General features: G+C 42.5%; 1 protein-coding gene across 4 annotated transcripts in view; it reads right to left on the reverse strand.

Moving 5' to 3' along the window:
- Nucleotides 1–15,785, reverse strand: part of nrsn1l (neurensin 1-like) — a 287,058-nt gene that overhangs the window by 175,114 nt on the left and 96,159 nt on the right. For all 4 annotated transcript variants that reach the window (XM_069177068.1, XM_069177067.1, XM_069177071.1 and 1 more), the window contains exon 2: nucleotides 14,409–14,509. Coding sequence is in view for 2 of the 4 variants with exons in the window: in XM_069177071.1 (XP_069033172.1) it covers nucleotides 14,409–14,444 (36 nt within the window). In the remaining 2 variants the exon portion in view is untranslated. The remainder of the gene's footprint in view (nucleotides 1–14,408; nucleotides 14,510–15,785) is intronic.

A 15,785-nucleotide genomic window follows, 5' to 3' on the forward strand; every position in this document is an offset into this window, starting at 1 on the left:
TCATCCTTTCTTCAGCTACTGGGATTAAGAACAGAGAACACACAGTTGTGTGCAAAAGTTTGGCGACCCCCGGTTTAGAGAAATTGCACATTTTATTGATTTGTTGACTTATTTATTGTTGTATTCATTTTTTTGTGAAGAATACAACCTCTGCAGCAAACAGGCATTAAGAATGAGCTTTTCTTTGAATCTTAATGTAATGTCACTTTTTAATTTTCAACTTACAAAATAGAAAAGGTTTAGGCACACTACTCAGCCTCTTCAGTTTCACTGTCTTGACTGACCGCATGACAATTATAATTTGGAGTGGAGTCCAACTCCTAATTCCGTTTTGTTTTTTTTAAAAAGCATTTCATCAAAGGTGCTGGCGTTAGACTGATACGCACAAGGTGCCCTTTGGCGTCGATGCTGTGACCACCCGGGTCGAAGAAGGAGGTCATGTAATGAGTAGAAAGAGTGACAATGTCCGCACAGGGAGAAGGAAGGGAGCTGTCAAACAAACACAGGACTTTCGCTTGGAAGACAAAGATCTACAGTGTGTAGATTTATTTGAAGTCACGTATGTAACTTATTTAACTTTCATTATGTACAGTAGGTAATTTATACAAGACTTACAGGAAACAAATGACTGTAACGCAGCCACGATCATTTCCTAACCCGAACCAAATTGCGTGCCACATTTAACCCTAACCACAATCTCCTCCTAAACTCGACCCTGAGTTTTTTGGTGCCCTGAGATGCCAGCAGGCTGTGAAAAAGCAGCAGCATTTAACGCTCTACAATGAGAACGGGTTGTGGAGTCCATACTTCCTTCTATCTGTGCAATGTTCCCACTGCCGCTGGCTGTCACACAACCCCAGCGCAGAAGAATTTCCACCCAACAGTTGGTAAAGTGTTCATTTCATCAAATACTGCTCCCTTTTTTCTCAGAGCATAGCTTTGGTTATTGTGGCCAAAGCGATCAGTTTGAACTTCATCTGTCCACAGCACTTGTTTCCAAAACCACTCTGGCTCATCCAGCTGTTGCTTTGAAGACCTCAGACGCTGGCTGATGAGGTGGCAGATACAGTTTCCTTCTGATGACTCTCCCGTGTAGACCGTGTTTGTGCATCAAACCACCACCACTCCTCTGCAGTCATACACAGGTTTTGTTTCGCCTTTCTGCCCCGCAGACACACATTTTTTATCGGAAAGTTTTCTCGCTCTTCCAGATCTGGTCCTGCCTTTGACAGTTCACTTCAACGGCCGTTGCTTCATGCTATTTCAGACATGGAAAATGGCACACTGGAAATACTTTGATTTCTTTTCATAGCCTTCGCCTACTTTGTAGGCATAAATTGGCTTCTTCTGCAGGTCCTCAGTCAGTTGCCTTGAGCAGTTCATGATGGTTGAGTGCTACCACAAGATTTAAAGATTCAGAGAAGACATCAACTCTCATCTGCTGACAGTTCCTGAAGTCTTGAAGTCTTGACATTCATTACGAGTACAAACGAGTCAATTAAAGGCTGAAACCTCATGGAGTTCTTTACAAGAAGTTTACAATTGCACCTCATTTTTGAAACAGTAACAGGGCATTAATATTGAAAAAAATCTCCTTCTAATGTCTGTGCTGCAGAGGTTGCATTTAAGTCTTTTCACTTCAAAGGTCAACAAAGTATTTTGCAGGCTGAGAATTTTGCAAAAGCTGTCAACAGCGAGGTGTACAGCTCTGATATATTCCCTTTTGTATGTGCAGCAGTACAAGAGGTAGTCAGAATCTTTACGGACTGCATCATAAGGAGTCAAACATTCACAAGTGTGCTTAAAAGAATAATTATTACTGAAGCATTAGTTTGGAAGACGCTTGTTGAAAGTGTAATTAGTCAAGGTGAGGGTAACCTTAATTACATACCGCTGTGTCTGGTAGTAAGTGGATATGTTATATATTCTAACAGAGAAAGAGTAAACGGACATCAAAGAAGGACAAGCAAAACACAAACTTACGGATGGATAACGGACTTCTTTTGCCTGATCACAGTTCATTCCTGTTCTGCAAGTTTTTGATTTTGATTGTGAACATATATCCACTCCAGGTAGTTTCATCTACACAAGCTCCTACCTGTAACACGCACATAATAAAGATAGTCATAGTGGCGTAAACAGTCTAATACTTTCTTCTGATATACAGTAAAGCAGAATCATAAGTAGTAAATGCCAAAAAAAAAATACTTAAAATACTCAAGTTCCTCAAAATTGTTTGTGATTGCAGTCCTTAATGTAAATGTTTTACTTTCCACCCCAATGTAAATAAACTGAGCGTTTTTCTCAATTTTCTTTGAACAAAAACTGGTTTAATTTGTACCGGTTGGGTCCTAACTACTCATGTTTGAGGTTCTGTGGTGGTGGAGTCACATTATATATTGCTCTAAGAAGAAAACTTACACGACGTCCCTCCATGTATCACCCACTGTCCCTCCTTACCCTGAGTAACCGCCCCGACTCATCTCTCTGCCCCGTGCAATGCATCTGATCTGTCACCAGCTTCCTCTTCTCCTTATGGCCTGCCGTACTCGACATTGGACCCTCAGCGCTCATGCCTAAGCCCTATGACCACTTCAGCCTGCGTCACATCTACTTGTGCCTTCTCTGTTTCCTGCTTTGCTTTCCAATTCCTTTCTGTCACTACTGCAGGTGCTAAGTTCCTCCCTACCGCTTCTTTGCTTCCTGACAACTGAAACTCTAATCCTACCTCAGCTGACTTAAACTCCTCTGACAGGCTAGACACTGGTAAATGAAGGATGCTCCTTTCCATGCAATTCCACACTGCAGAGGCATCGGAGAACCTCCAACAACTTCCTAATATATGAATTGTTCAGTCTGTGAAGCCTTTCTGTCTTAGAAACCAAACATTCATGAACCTTCGATGGACACATCACCCTTGGGAATAGCTCAAACGGTAAACACCACAGGTTAAGCATTCTTGGAAGTTCTCTCTCTAAAACTTCAGCAACATCTCTTCTAAGCTGCCCGTCCTTCTACGCATTATTCATCTCACTAGTGTACCATCTCCCTAAGCTTCACCAGCTTCTCAAACAGTGAAGGAATTTGATCTTCAAAAATACTCAACCTATTTTTAAAATTTTCCTTTCACCAACAAAATAATAAACACTCTACACAGGCTCCAGTTGTGATCACTATGTCTTCTATGTATTCTCTACTTGGAAGGAGGCCTGATCTAAAGCTCCCGAGATGCACTGCTCACTAACTCCAAAGCCGTGGAAATAGCCCAACCTTCCATTATTCTTATCTCCAACCTTTATCTTGCTTTGGGTAACATCAGCTGTGGTGGAACATCCCGATGCTTCAAAAGTACACCTTGACTATGTTTCCTATCTCACCCGACACTTTAAAAAAGTCAAACACACTTCAGATAAGGCTATGCAGCACAACACTACTTGCAAGTCCCTTTTCTCTCATCATAGCTGCCTGAATCTGAGGCCACAATACACTAAAACTTGCTGTATGCAACCTTTTAAAACCTGGGATTCTAGCTTTCTGCACAGAGATGTCAATCAACTTGTTCCTCTCCAGGTTACCTGCCAGTCCCTGTGCCACTATACGAAAAAAAATCTCTCCTTCTATTATTCAGTAGACATATCAGCCTAAATCGACTTAATGCTATCGACTCTTTCTCTTTGGGAATCACTATCCCTCGGTTCTACGCCACACCCTCGGTAGCACTTTTTCCGCACCACTCTGAAGAGTCTCTACAGGAACCAAAGTACATTCAGCACATTTATATAAGTATTCGCTAGTGGTACCTCAAATGGGAGCATAACGTTTCTGATGGGAGGATTCTTAATTTGTCTTCTGTCTTTGTACAATTTCCTGAGGTATTCCTTCAGCTCATCCCTCAATACTTTCAGGGAGGCTGTGGCTCAGACGGTAGAGTGGGTTGCACACTAATCAGAAGGTTGGTGGTTCAATCCCCAGCTCCTCATGTCCACATGCCTAAGTGTTCTTGAGCAAGACACTGAACCCTAAGTTGCTACCGATGGTGTACCATCGGTGTGTGAATGTGCTCCTGATGGCAGCACCTTGCATGGTGATCTGTCTCATTAGTGGCTGAGTGGGTGAATGGAAAAACCATGTTAAAGCGCTTTGAGACTGAAAGGTGATAAAACGCTATACAAGTACTTACCATTTTACAATCCTTTAATAAATGTACTCAGCAAAGTGTTACTCTCAACCCAGATATATGTATACTTTACTTTTTTTCAGCACTTTATTGAAGCAAAACCTCACCTCTTATGAATATCTGATGAGAACATGTTTTTGGTCTTTTTTTTCTTGCCTACAGGCATTATTTCCACCTCCAAGCTTCTAGTAATACAAACAGTCAAATTTGTACATGACTATGTACGATATAAGCGCTATATATCTCTGTTGTACCCTCATTTGATTTCATGAGCATTGTTTGGGACATTTACCTCGTTATGTCTGCGGCTTTTCTGCATGAGTGTGCTTATGTGTGAATGTGATTATGTGCACTCGTGTGTGTCTGCTGTTACTAATCTCGGTGGATATGCGAGTGTGTGTGTTTCTCTCCTAGCCCCGGGGCCAGCCGCAGCGAGGTGTCCCCCAAGGCCTCTTCCTCGCATACCTCCCCTCCACCCCCCGCCCCTCTTCCCTTCCCCCTCAATTTCCCTCTGCGCAGCTACCTCTCCTCCTCCATCTCCTCTTCGCCACCCCCCCCCCCCCCCCCCCCCCGTCGCCCCTCCTTTTGCCCTCTTTAGCCACGACACTTTGAATTAAGCAGAAATTAATGCAGATGATGCATTCACAGTCTCATTGTCTTCTTCAGTCTGTGGATGGATATCGAGAAGACAGTGACATTGGGAAACTACTTACGTAAAGCTTTTTAGCGAGGCTGTAGGGTGTTTGTGTACAGTCAGTGTAAATGCATATGTAAGATATGTAAGAGCCTTTTGCTAAATGCCTGTTTAAATGTGTAAGATTCCAGTGTGTGTGTGTGTGTGTGTGTGTGTGTGCATGCACATATGTTTTCACAAGTGTATTTTTGAATAGTTTTTGTTCAAACATGTTTTTTGTGAGTGTGACCGTACATCTGTATGTGTCAATATAATGTGATCCATGTGTGTGCGTGTGTGTTTGTGCACTTGTAACTACATGTGTAAGAGAGACATACACAGAATATGTGTGCATTTTAGCCTTATGGTACACACATGTAAAAAGTTTGCAAGAGTTCAATGTCATGTGTGCGTTTGTGTGTATGTTTTTCAGTGTTTTTTTGAATAATTTTAGTTTGAACATGTTTTCTTGTGAGTTTGACTGTACATCTGTATGTGTTAATATAATGTGATACACGTGTGTGTGTGTGTGTGTGTGTGTGTGTGTGTGTGTGTGTGTGTGTGTGTGAGTGTGTGTGTGTGTGTGTGTGTGTGTTAGAGATTCAGGTTAGAATTAGGTTTAGGTTAGGTTTTGGGTAGGGGGTCAGGGAACACATTATGTCATTGAGTGTCCCTACAAAGATAGAATGATCAACGTATGTATGTGTGTTTTTTGTAGTGTATTTATTTGTTTGAAAGTGATTTTGTTTGTGAGTGTGTACATCACTATGCTTGGTCCTTCCATCACACGTGTGTGTGTGTGTGTGTGTGTGTGTGTGTGTGTGTGTGTGTGTGTGTGTGTGTGCCTGTGTGTGTGTGTACACATGTGCATGCGTCACATTGTAATCCGCCACCTGGAGAGAGCAGAAAGGGGTTATGGGTAATATGCGAACTGCTGTTTGATTGATGAGCCAATCAGAGTGGCACAAAGGATTTCATTAACAATAGACACCCTGCCACAAATCAGCAATCATCCACACACACACGCTCACTTATCAACACTTATCAGCGTACACACACACGCACACGCACACACGCATCCCGCAAACACACTTTCAGTTACTTATCGACACTTGTGAGTGCGTCAGACCACCCCACTCACTCATCCACACACACACAGAAACACACTGAGGTGGTGTGTATGTGACATCAGTGACATAGTGTTATCACAAAGTCAGCAGTAATACTGTGGTCATTTCATCAGGACGGGCTGGGAGCGGCGTGAATGCATTTGGGTCACTGGTTTGCTTTTGGGAGAAACCAGGCGTGCTAAATCAAAACCGAGCGTGTGTGTTGATTCTCTCCCTGAACATTTGGCCTGTTTCTCAATCACTGTGCTTTTGATGAAGAGTGGGGCTACTTGACGGCAGGGGAAAAAAAGAAAAAAAGAAACTCAGCCGGCAGAATTACTTCTTTTTTTTTTTTTTTTTAAAGTAAATTAGTTTTTACGCCCCGTGAGCCCTTTGCTCCGTTTTGATCTCCTCGCCTTTAAAAGAAGGGGGACACAGCTGCTGACACACACAAACAAACACACACACACACACACACACACACACACACACACACACACACACACACACACACACACACACACACACAACAACAACACAGAGCGTGGTAATAGGCTATACTTTCTCATTAGGGTGACAGGAGTGCTATTTTTGTGAGTGAGTGTGTATTGGGGTGCTTCGTTATTATTGATTGCAATAATAAGATATGTGGACGCACAGATTATTTGCATCCTTGAGCAGAGTTATTGTTATTGGAGGGGGGATGATGTGATTATGATGGTCATATCCACACCGCCCGGGGCAAGACACTGTCTGACTGCCTACACGTGTGTGTGTGTGTGTGTGTGTGTGTGTGTGTGTGTGTGTGTGTGTGTGTGTGTGTGTGTGTGTACGGGAGAGAGTGAGCAAGAGAGAGGCTGAGCGACACAGACACAGAGTGTGCGTCTGTGTGCACCCTGCCATCTCCATAGCATGTCTATGTCTAATTGGCTCGGGCTGATTCCACCCCTGGAATCCATTTTACATGGTTACCAAGGTGACAGCATCCGTTGTCTCCATCGTCGGGTAGACAGAAACATGTCAGCTCGCACACGTACGAGCGTGCGCTCACACACACACACACACACACACACACACACATAGGAGTGGCAAATGTGCAGGAGCCCCAATCCCTGTTAATTAGCTCCATCTATTAGCAGCAAATCCACTAATTAAAGCTGAGCCAAGACACGACCCAAAGAAAGCTATCTACATCAGCCATATGGAGGGCTAAATGTGGAAGGGACCCAGTAATGACAACACGCATGCACAGCCAGACACGCACATACAATGCTACTGTATCCATCGTGGAAGGTCAACGTAAACCTTTGGCTGGTTTTATCTGCCAACCCTTCACAGAGCTGAAGAATATCAGCGGTACACTGCTGAAAAGATTGTCATACAGAGGTGTTTAGTGCCGTAGCCTTAATTCGGCTTGTCATGGTGAAATACCACCGCGCACCATGAAAGCTCGAGCCGAGATAGAAACAGGAAGAAAAAAAAAAAGAGGAAAGAAAATGGAGTCAATACCATTGGAAACAAAAAAATTTAAAAAGCCTTTTCACACAAAACAGTAAAGAATCAAGGCTGCGTGAGGAGGCTCTGTAAATGTTCTTCATGTATTTTGATCTGCCTTCTCTGAAAAGGAAGTGACCTCGTGTAGCTGCGCGGCGAAAAGCACCTTTCGGCGTGCCAAGGGTATGGTGGGATTTCACATTTAAGTCGGGTTCATTCTGCTTTTTGTTCACAGGGTCTCAGGGTTGGCTTTTAAGACGTCGCGCTGCGATTGAAATCCTGACGTTGATAAATGGAGCGGGGCCCTGCTGTGAAGCTCTTCTGTCCCCAGAACACACACCCACATCCCCCCTTCCACCCGTCCTCCCCTCCCTTCTTGTCCACCTTCAGTGGAGACACAAGATGAATGAGAACAAACAGCAGAAGGACACAACAGCAGTCATCGAATATATTTCGAGGGAGGGAGATGATGATACGAAGACAAGATGACAGGTAGAAAGTGAAAGAAAAACATTACTTAGAGCAGAATACAGTTCCTATTCATTCCATTGACTTGTCAAAACTATCCTGAATAAACGTTAGTCTCTCTCTGCTCTTTTCAAAATAATAGCGCTTTTCTCAATGCTCCTTTAAAAAGTGCATTAGAAGCACACAGTGGCTGCCTTATAATTAGCCTCATCATAATCACATCATGATCTAATAAACATAATGTGCTAAAAATTAGAGGCTTGAATACTTTATGGGGCAAACTGAATAATTAACGACATACCATTAACTCAAATGTAATTTTCCTTACGCTCTCTGTAAGTTTTGTCGTTGCTTTTAATGGGCTCACAATTTACTTGCGACGCATCCGGACGCACTTTGAGCAAAGTGTGAAAATGCTGTTTACCAAATAAACATTTTGAAACACAATTTCCGACTAAATGTCTAATTAAGATGGATATTTTATGCAGTGCCGGATTACAGGGAGAACAGGGAGTCTCTGTGTGTGTGTGTGTGTGTGTGTGTGTGTGTGTGTTTGTGTGTGTGTGTGTTTGTGTGGAGGGAGGGGGAGCTGTGGTTGGGGTGGGGGGTGGCGGGGTGTTGCCACCCAGCGGTTTGCTGCATGAAAGCATATTCAGGTGTCAATCTCCTGGAGGAATTAGAAAGCTCTGTGGGATGCCACTTATTTTCTACCCTCAGCACGCTCCCTCTCCCCCTCTCCTTCTCCCTCTGTTAACCGAGTGATCAGCGCTCCATTAGTGTCGGTATTACAGCCTCACATTTCTCCCCCTCTCAATCAAAATGGCTTTGCCAGCCATTGTAATTACAACATTTGTAAATCAAAGCTATCACGCAATGTAATAAATATGAAGATATTCCTGTGTCTTTATTATGCAAGCAAAACAAAAACAATTTTAAAAACAAACTTCTTGCACTGCAATCCAAATTCAAGTTTGTAAGTAAAAATATATGAACTGAGAACAACATTATTTGTGTTGCAAACAAATTTGCTTTTGCAGTTTTTTTTTTAGTTTTGGTCACAAAAATAAGAAATTTGCTCGTGAAACTCGACTGCAAATTGAAAACCTTTCAAAAACCTAAGAGTTGAGTTGGATGTAGTGGGCGGGGCATACGCTGGAGACGGGAGTTTCTATTGGTGGATTGACTCAGACCCACACAGCATGGCTGCAGACACACAACTCGCTGCCTGCGACAGCATTGAATTTTTCCTGACAAAGTCGCTACATTAGCATGTGTAGCTTCAGCAGGCTGAGCGTCAGTTCTGATGTAAATATCTACTTTAATAAATATTTTCATATTAAAAAAAGGTCCTAATCAGCGAGGTATTCTGGGCGGTGTGGGCGGGTGTCAGAGCAACAGGCCCCGACTTCCGTCCCTGTCCTCCTACAGATCAAGTCCCCGGCCTTTTTGGGTGACAGCGACAGTGATGTCGAAACTGGAATCAGCCCTCGTTTTCCTCCTCCTCCCCCCCCCCCCCTCCTTCATTTTGCCAGGTGACCTAAAGCTCCATCACCGTAGGACACCACCACATTTTTCTCAGCCCATTTTCCTCCTCTGTGTATCTCCACTTTAGATGTCAGTTGTAGAAGGAGGCACATAAAGAACACTCTGACAGATTACAGGGAAGAAGTGCAGGTGGAAACCCTGACAGTCTCCTCCGTACCATGTGCCTTTTTTTCCCCCCACCAAGTCAAGCTTGATGAATGTTCAAAATCCTTCAGGGTCTCTGCTTAAATTGTTTACTATGTAGCCTCGCCACTCAGCACTCTGTCTAATGGCCTGTGTATAGGTGGCACTTATATGGACCGCAATATTCAACACTATTGAACGTGACCCTGCCTTTCACGAAAGGGGGCCAGCCGCCGATGCAGTCGCTCCGCTGTAGAAGGGGGGCTACAGGTATGCGCCTGCTGTCTGTCCTTCTCCACGGCGTGCCTTTTCAATTCTTTACACTCCACTGCCTCGGCCCTCCCCTTCTCCTTTCACCAGACACAGCAGCACTCGGTCTCTCTCCCCTCAAATCACCGTCTCCATCTATGAGGGGGGTAAAAAATCAATACAACACCAAACAATGGCTTATAGGCCGAAGGGTGCAGTGAGCAGAAAGGTCACTGCTATACATTATGTATGGTGGCCAGCTAATGGTCAGTGTGCTCGCAGACAAATGGACTGTAAGCATCTCCCCGGTGTGATGATCGCACAGGGGAGATACACACTCACACTCACACACACACACACATACGGAGCCGCACACACACACACACACACACACACACACACACACACACACACACACACACACACACACACACACACACACACCTATAAGCAAGAAATGGGTGTAAACAAGTAGATGTAAACGCATACATACTGTTCACAGATCGCCTGCACACAGACCGAGATGCCCATACATACACACTGCTACAGTCATTGCAGCCAAGTGAGTCTGTAATTGGTACATACACATTCACAGGCACGTTCATAGAGGAACAATCACACAAAAACACTTATACACACACATACACACACACACACACACGAGTAAATAGAGATAGGTGCACACACACATACACACACATATTCTATAATGCATCCACCACAGAGCTGGTTCAGAGAGCAGCACTCACGCTGTGTGTCCTTTATATCCCTCTTAAAGAACAAGAGCTTTGTAAAGTTTTCACCTTGCACCAGTTTTATTCTGTTTCTTATGTGTGTGTGTATAAAATATTGACTTTCTTTTGATTTTGACGCCTTTTATTTGCAACACGAACCGAATTATGCTTCATCTCAGTTATTTTCTATATTTCCTACTTTCAGCAAATCACATCAAAAGACAAAGATTAATGAAGAGTTATTTAGTTTCTGACCTTCCTTCCCCCTTTGTGCCATTCAAGCACGACACCTGGAGTCTTGTCGTTGCCAGGCAGCCAGCAGAAAGTTGCTGCACCCCGTAGATGAAAAAGTTCAGCCCTGTGTTGTTTTTACGCTCAGGTTTTGTAGAGACCAACCAAACAAGAACAATAACATCTACAATAGTGAGGTTTAGAGGGGGTTGTGGGCCACTTGTGTTGCTGTCCAACAGAGCCAGGCTAGCTGGTTTCTTCTGTTTGCACTGAGTGCTGTAAATTAAACGGCTGCTGGAAGTAGCTTCATATTTACTGTGCAGACATGGGAGTGGTATCGAACTTTTCATCCCACTCTAAGCAAGAAATGTAAAAACAAATGTTGAACTGTTGCTTTAAAAATTGGTTACAAATACAGTAAAAGTTGCATTTTTCTAAATGCCATGACTCCCAAAATCACATGGAAACTGCAGTTTTCTATCAAGCAATACAAAAACATGAGTAAATAGTGAATTTGTTGGGAACTATTTTCAACTGTGGATGAACACACACCTGATGCCTATCAGGACAGATATGTTGGACGAATGCTGCGTTCAGATGCTGTAGTATTTACGTGTACGGTGAAGAGTCCATATGAACGGCCCCCTTGTTGGTATTCACAGCACTGGAACTCACAATTTGTTAACATTTTCTCCTCAGAGTTCATGAGTTGGGATGTGTTTGCAGATGTTTATGTAAATGGAAGAGGACAAGGCTGTTTAGTTTTTGTTGGATGTTAAGCCAATATATAGCAAGTTTAGTCGTGGAAATTGTCTTCAAAACTTAGATAATAGCCTACGTCTGAAGAAAATGTTGATCTTCCCAACGGCCTCATCTTTTCCCTCTGTGCCTTTGCATTTCCTGCATTACGTTACCCCCCCACCCCCCGTTACCTTGTGAAATTGTTAGCCTCGCGGCTTCTAGACGCCGTCTGCGTTGCCTTGCAACATTGTTTTTTTTACAACTTATCCACTTGAACGCAAAGCATATGGTGCACACGACTTCCCATGTCGTAACCACAAGCTCACGAGTTCCAGTTGAATGCAGCATAACTCAAAATAACCAAAATAAGGAATATGTCAGTGTGTGCAACAGTGTGGCTAACATGGGAGCTCTATGGCACAGGTGAAAAGTAAGAAGACATAACAGACACATATTTTTTTTATATTCTGACTCAATGCCTTTGTGTCGGCATAGATAATTAGCTAATTCAATAAAATACGTGTTCTGTTTCAGGTGTTTTGTGTGCACGTGGATTGGAGATGCACACTCAGCTCCAGGGTCCATAAATGAGTCAGTTGTTTTGGGTGAACGCTACCCACTGTCTATTTTGATGTGGCTTTCATAATTGTGAATTCTATTTCCGTATTGGGGATCATAGATGATTATTTTTAGATTGTTTTGTCCCAAAAATGCCCAAAACAGTTAAAGTTGAAATCCCAAGTTGACAAAGCCCAAGATAACAAGTTATAGAAAAAAAAAAAAAAAAAAGATTATGTCAGTCTTGTCCTTTTAAGTGACTTTTTAAAGGCTGCTTATTTTACCAGTGGCTGCAACGTCATTCAGACTATATTAAATAGATAAATGATCTAATTTAATGTCGACAGACGCAGACGCTCAAAAGACCTGTCACTCTATCCATCGGACAACATACATTGACCTCCTAAGCCGACCGGGGATCCAACCTATGGCAGCAGCTGTGACGGTGACCACGGTAACAAGACCAGAAATCTCTCAGCCACCAACAAGGAAGCAGAGAAGGAGAAGGAAAAAAAAAAGGGTGAGAATGACGAAATCTACAATTATTGCCTGGTGGTGAGCAGAATAGATGCATCAGTATGAAGTGTTAATTGCTTGGACATGCTAGTGGGGGCAGAGAGCACATTATTTATAGGGAACAACATGACAGGAAACACTACGTTTGTAAGAGTATGTGTGCGAGTGTGTGTGTGTACGTGCCAATACTCCAACAGGAGAGAGTTTGACCTTCATGTAGGAGTGCTGCAGTTGACACAAGCATGTCTGCTCTGGGACAAGAGCTCAGGTTTAACAGGCATATTGAAAAGGTCAGAGCTGTCACTCAAACACACACACACACACACACACACACATACACAGAGAGAGATGTACACGCAAAGATGCACACACAACTAAAAATCTAGAAGGACGTGTTCACAAACACACCCACGTGCACGCGCATTTTCCTCGCGCTCACACACACTTCGGAGAGGCAGCGAAAGCATGCCAAAACAGTGAACCATGTCAAATTAGAAGAGAAGTCTGTGCACTCCCTGCCCATCTTCTTTAGAGAGAGACTGTCTTTAATACACACACTCCAACACACACACACACACACACACACACACACACACACACACACACACACACACACACACACACAAAATCTGGGCAGCTGCCAAAAATCCCTGGAGCTGGCAGTTTTTGCCCGGTCTTCTTTTTCACTGTCTTTCCTTACACACACACACGCACGCACGCACGCACGCACGCACGCACGCACGCACGCACGCACGCACGCACGCACGCACGCACGCACGCACACACACACACACACACACACACACACACACACACACACACACACACACACACAGGGAGGGTCATTGGTGTATAAAGTTGTTTTGGTCTGTTTATGGATTGCGATTGGTCCCTGCGTTGCTAGCCCAACATTTTTTTTCCTTTCCTCAGTAGTAACAGCTCTACTGCCCCCCCCCCCCCCCACCCTCAGTCCTCCCTGCCTCCTAATCTGCTTCCTGATTGGCTGATTAGGCTACCTCACTCACTGCTTTCTCTCCACCATACCTTTTCAACACCACAAAAAAAGAAAGAAAAAAAGAAAGTCCTCTCTCAGTCACACACACAGACGCACACCGGCTGATGCAGCATCGACACATGCTGGCACAATCAGAGACACACATACAAAGAGCCTTGATTGGCATACACCTGATGGAAACCAGTGAGGGGCTCAAAAAACATCTGTTCATCACAACTTTCTTAAATTTTACATTCTACGACTGATTTGATTCCGTTTTATCATTTCCCTTTGCAAAAACGAAAGTCACAATCCTAATTTTGTTGTCAAAATTTCACATGTTGTACACAAAATGAAAACGGCTGTATCACATGACCAAAACAATGCTGTTAAACAGTGAATAAATTCCAGGTATCCAGTAGCTCACACTTAATGAAATAAAGTAAAAACTCTCATTTCATTAGCTGAATTAGGTTGTCTACTGTAAATATAGATAATGAAATGTAGACTTTACACTAAATTCTACACATGTAGAAGACAAATATTGAGCTCCAAAACTGATATAAAGAATGTTAAATAAAAGCTTTAGGCTTTTGTTGGTAAAAACAAATACTACTTTTTCTAAAATACTTTTTTTACTCAGTTGATCTTTCACCATAGCTCATTTTAGTTTGCTTTTTCCTTTTGTTTTGACACACAATATAAATGTATCTATTTCCTACAATGCAATATTTCTCCTACCTCTATGCATTTCAAATTTGTTGTATGCATACAACCTATAATGACAGGGACGTACCTCTGTGTGTACAGTTATTGGTCCAGTAGCCCACATAGCATCAGTCGAGTCAGCTGAGAGCGTTGGTGTCCGAGACTTCTGGCAGACTTCCTATTGGTTCCCTGCACACATTAATAGGACAAAATAAAATTGACGTTATTGATTCATTTCAATTCTGATTAAAAAAAAAATGTAAAGGGCTGTCTGAGATATTCAGTGCAAGTAACCAAAGGGGCTGAACACTGACAACCAAACACAAAAGCACCATGTTTTTCAGCTAACCACCATAGTTGTACTTTTCTGCAATTGAGGAAAATAGCATGGTCACAGTTTTCTAGATCTGTTTGAAATTCATTTAAATTTTTCAGTGCTTGAAGATCCAATCATCTCTGTGTATGTTATGCAATACACACAATGAAGACAGATGAAATTGTCAAAGTTATGATCATTTACGGTGTGATTGATTCACGACGTTGACTCAAAGCCACGTTTTGATCCGCTACCGTTTGCCCTGTTAAAGTTACTGCATTATATGTTATGAAACTCAACACTTCCTGTATCTGTTTCAAATTAAAAGCCCTCTAAAGTTTCAGTAGACAGATATTCTTTAGTTCTTAACGCAGCTTTTATTGTAAAGCACCTTCAGGAACGTCTTATGACTGAAATCTGACAATTACAATTTAGATGAGTTACCAGAACAACCAATGAAAATAGCATGATTATATTGCTGGCTTTGTCAAGAAGCAATGAAAGTATCCTGGCTATTGTTGACTATTGTATGTAAATTTGTCTCCACAGTGGTTACATAAAAATAGAAGACACAACTTAACAGTGTGCTTGTTCCTGCCCTTGTATGTGTGCATTACAGGTGCACTCCAATATGTCAACAGATACTACTACAAGCTAACTACAAGCTAGAGCAACATTTCTATTCTTTAAATAAGTAGGATTTTTTGTTGTCAGATGATTATGTTCATATTCAACATCAGGTGAAAAAAACTAATATCATAACCATTCACATTTAAGTATACCCAATTTTAAAATTGCTATGGTTAATTTCTTATTTTGGTGCTACTTATTCTAGAAAAGACTTATTCCCTTATCAACGTATTTCATCTATGTAATATACATTACATTTTCAATAACTCACGGTACCCACAGGATGAATTTGACTGGGTTTGGTGAACCCCTGACTTTTCAAATGGTGCGACAGGGGAGTTGATCATTTGGGTTATTTGTCAAGTATCTTGGAAATTATTGGATGGATTGTTATGGAATTTGGTACACAAATTCATAGTGCCCAGAGAGTAACCCTACTGACTTTACTGATCCCCTAACTTTTTCTGTAACACTAATATGATATAAATAAGGACCAATGGTTTAAGGTTTTAGTTACAG

The sequence above is a fragment of the Embiotoca jacksoni genome, unplaced genomic scaffold (genome assembly GCF_022577435.1).
Source record: "Embiotoca jacksoni isolate LCO1_2020_lvr unplaced genomic scaffold, fEmbJac1.0.p SCAF_7, whole genome shotgun sequence".
Classification (NCBI taxonomy): Eukaryota; Metazoa; Chordata; class Actinopteri; family Embiotocidae; genus Embiotoca; species Embiotoca jacksoni.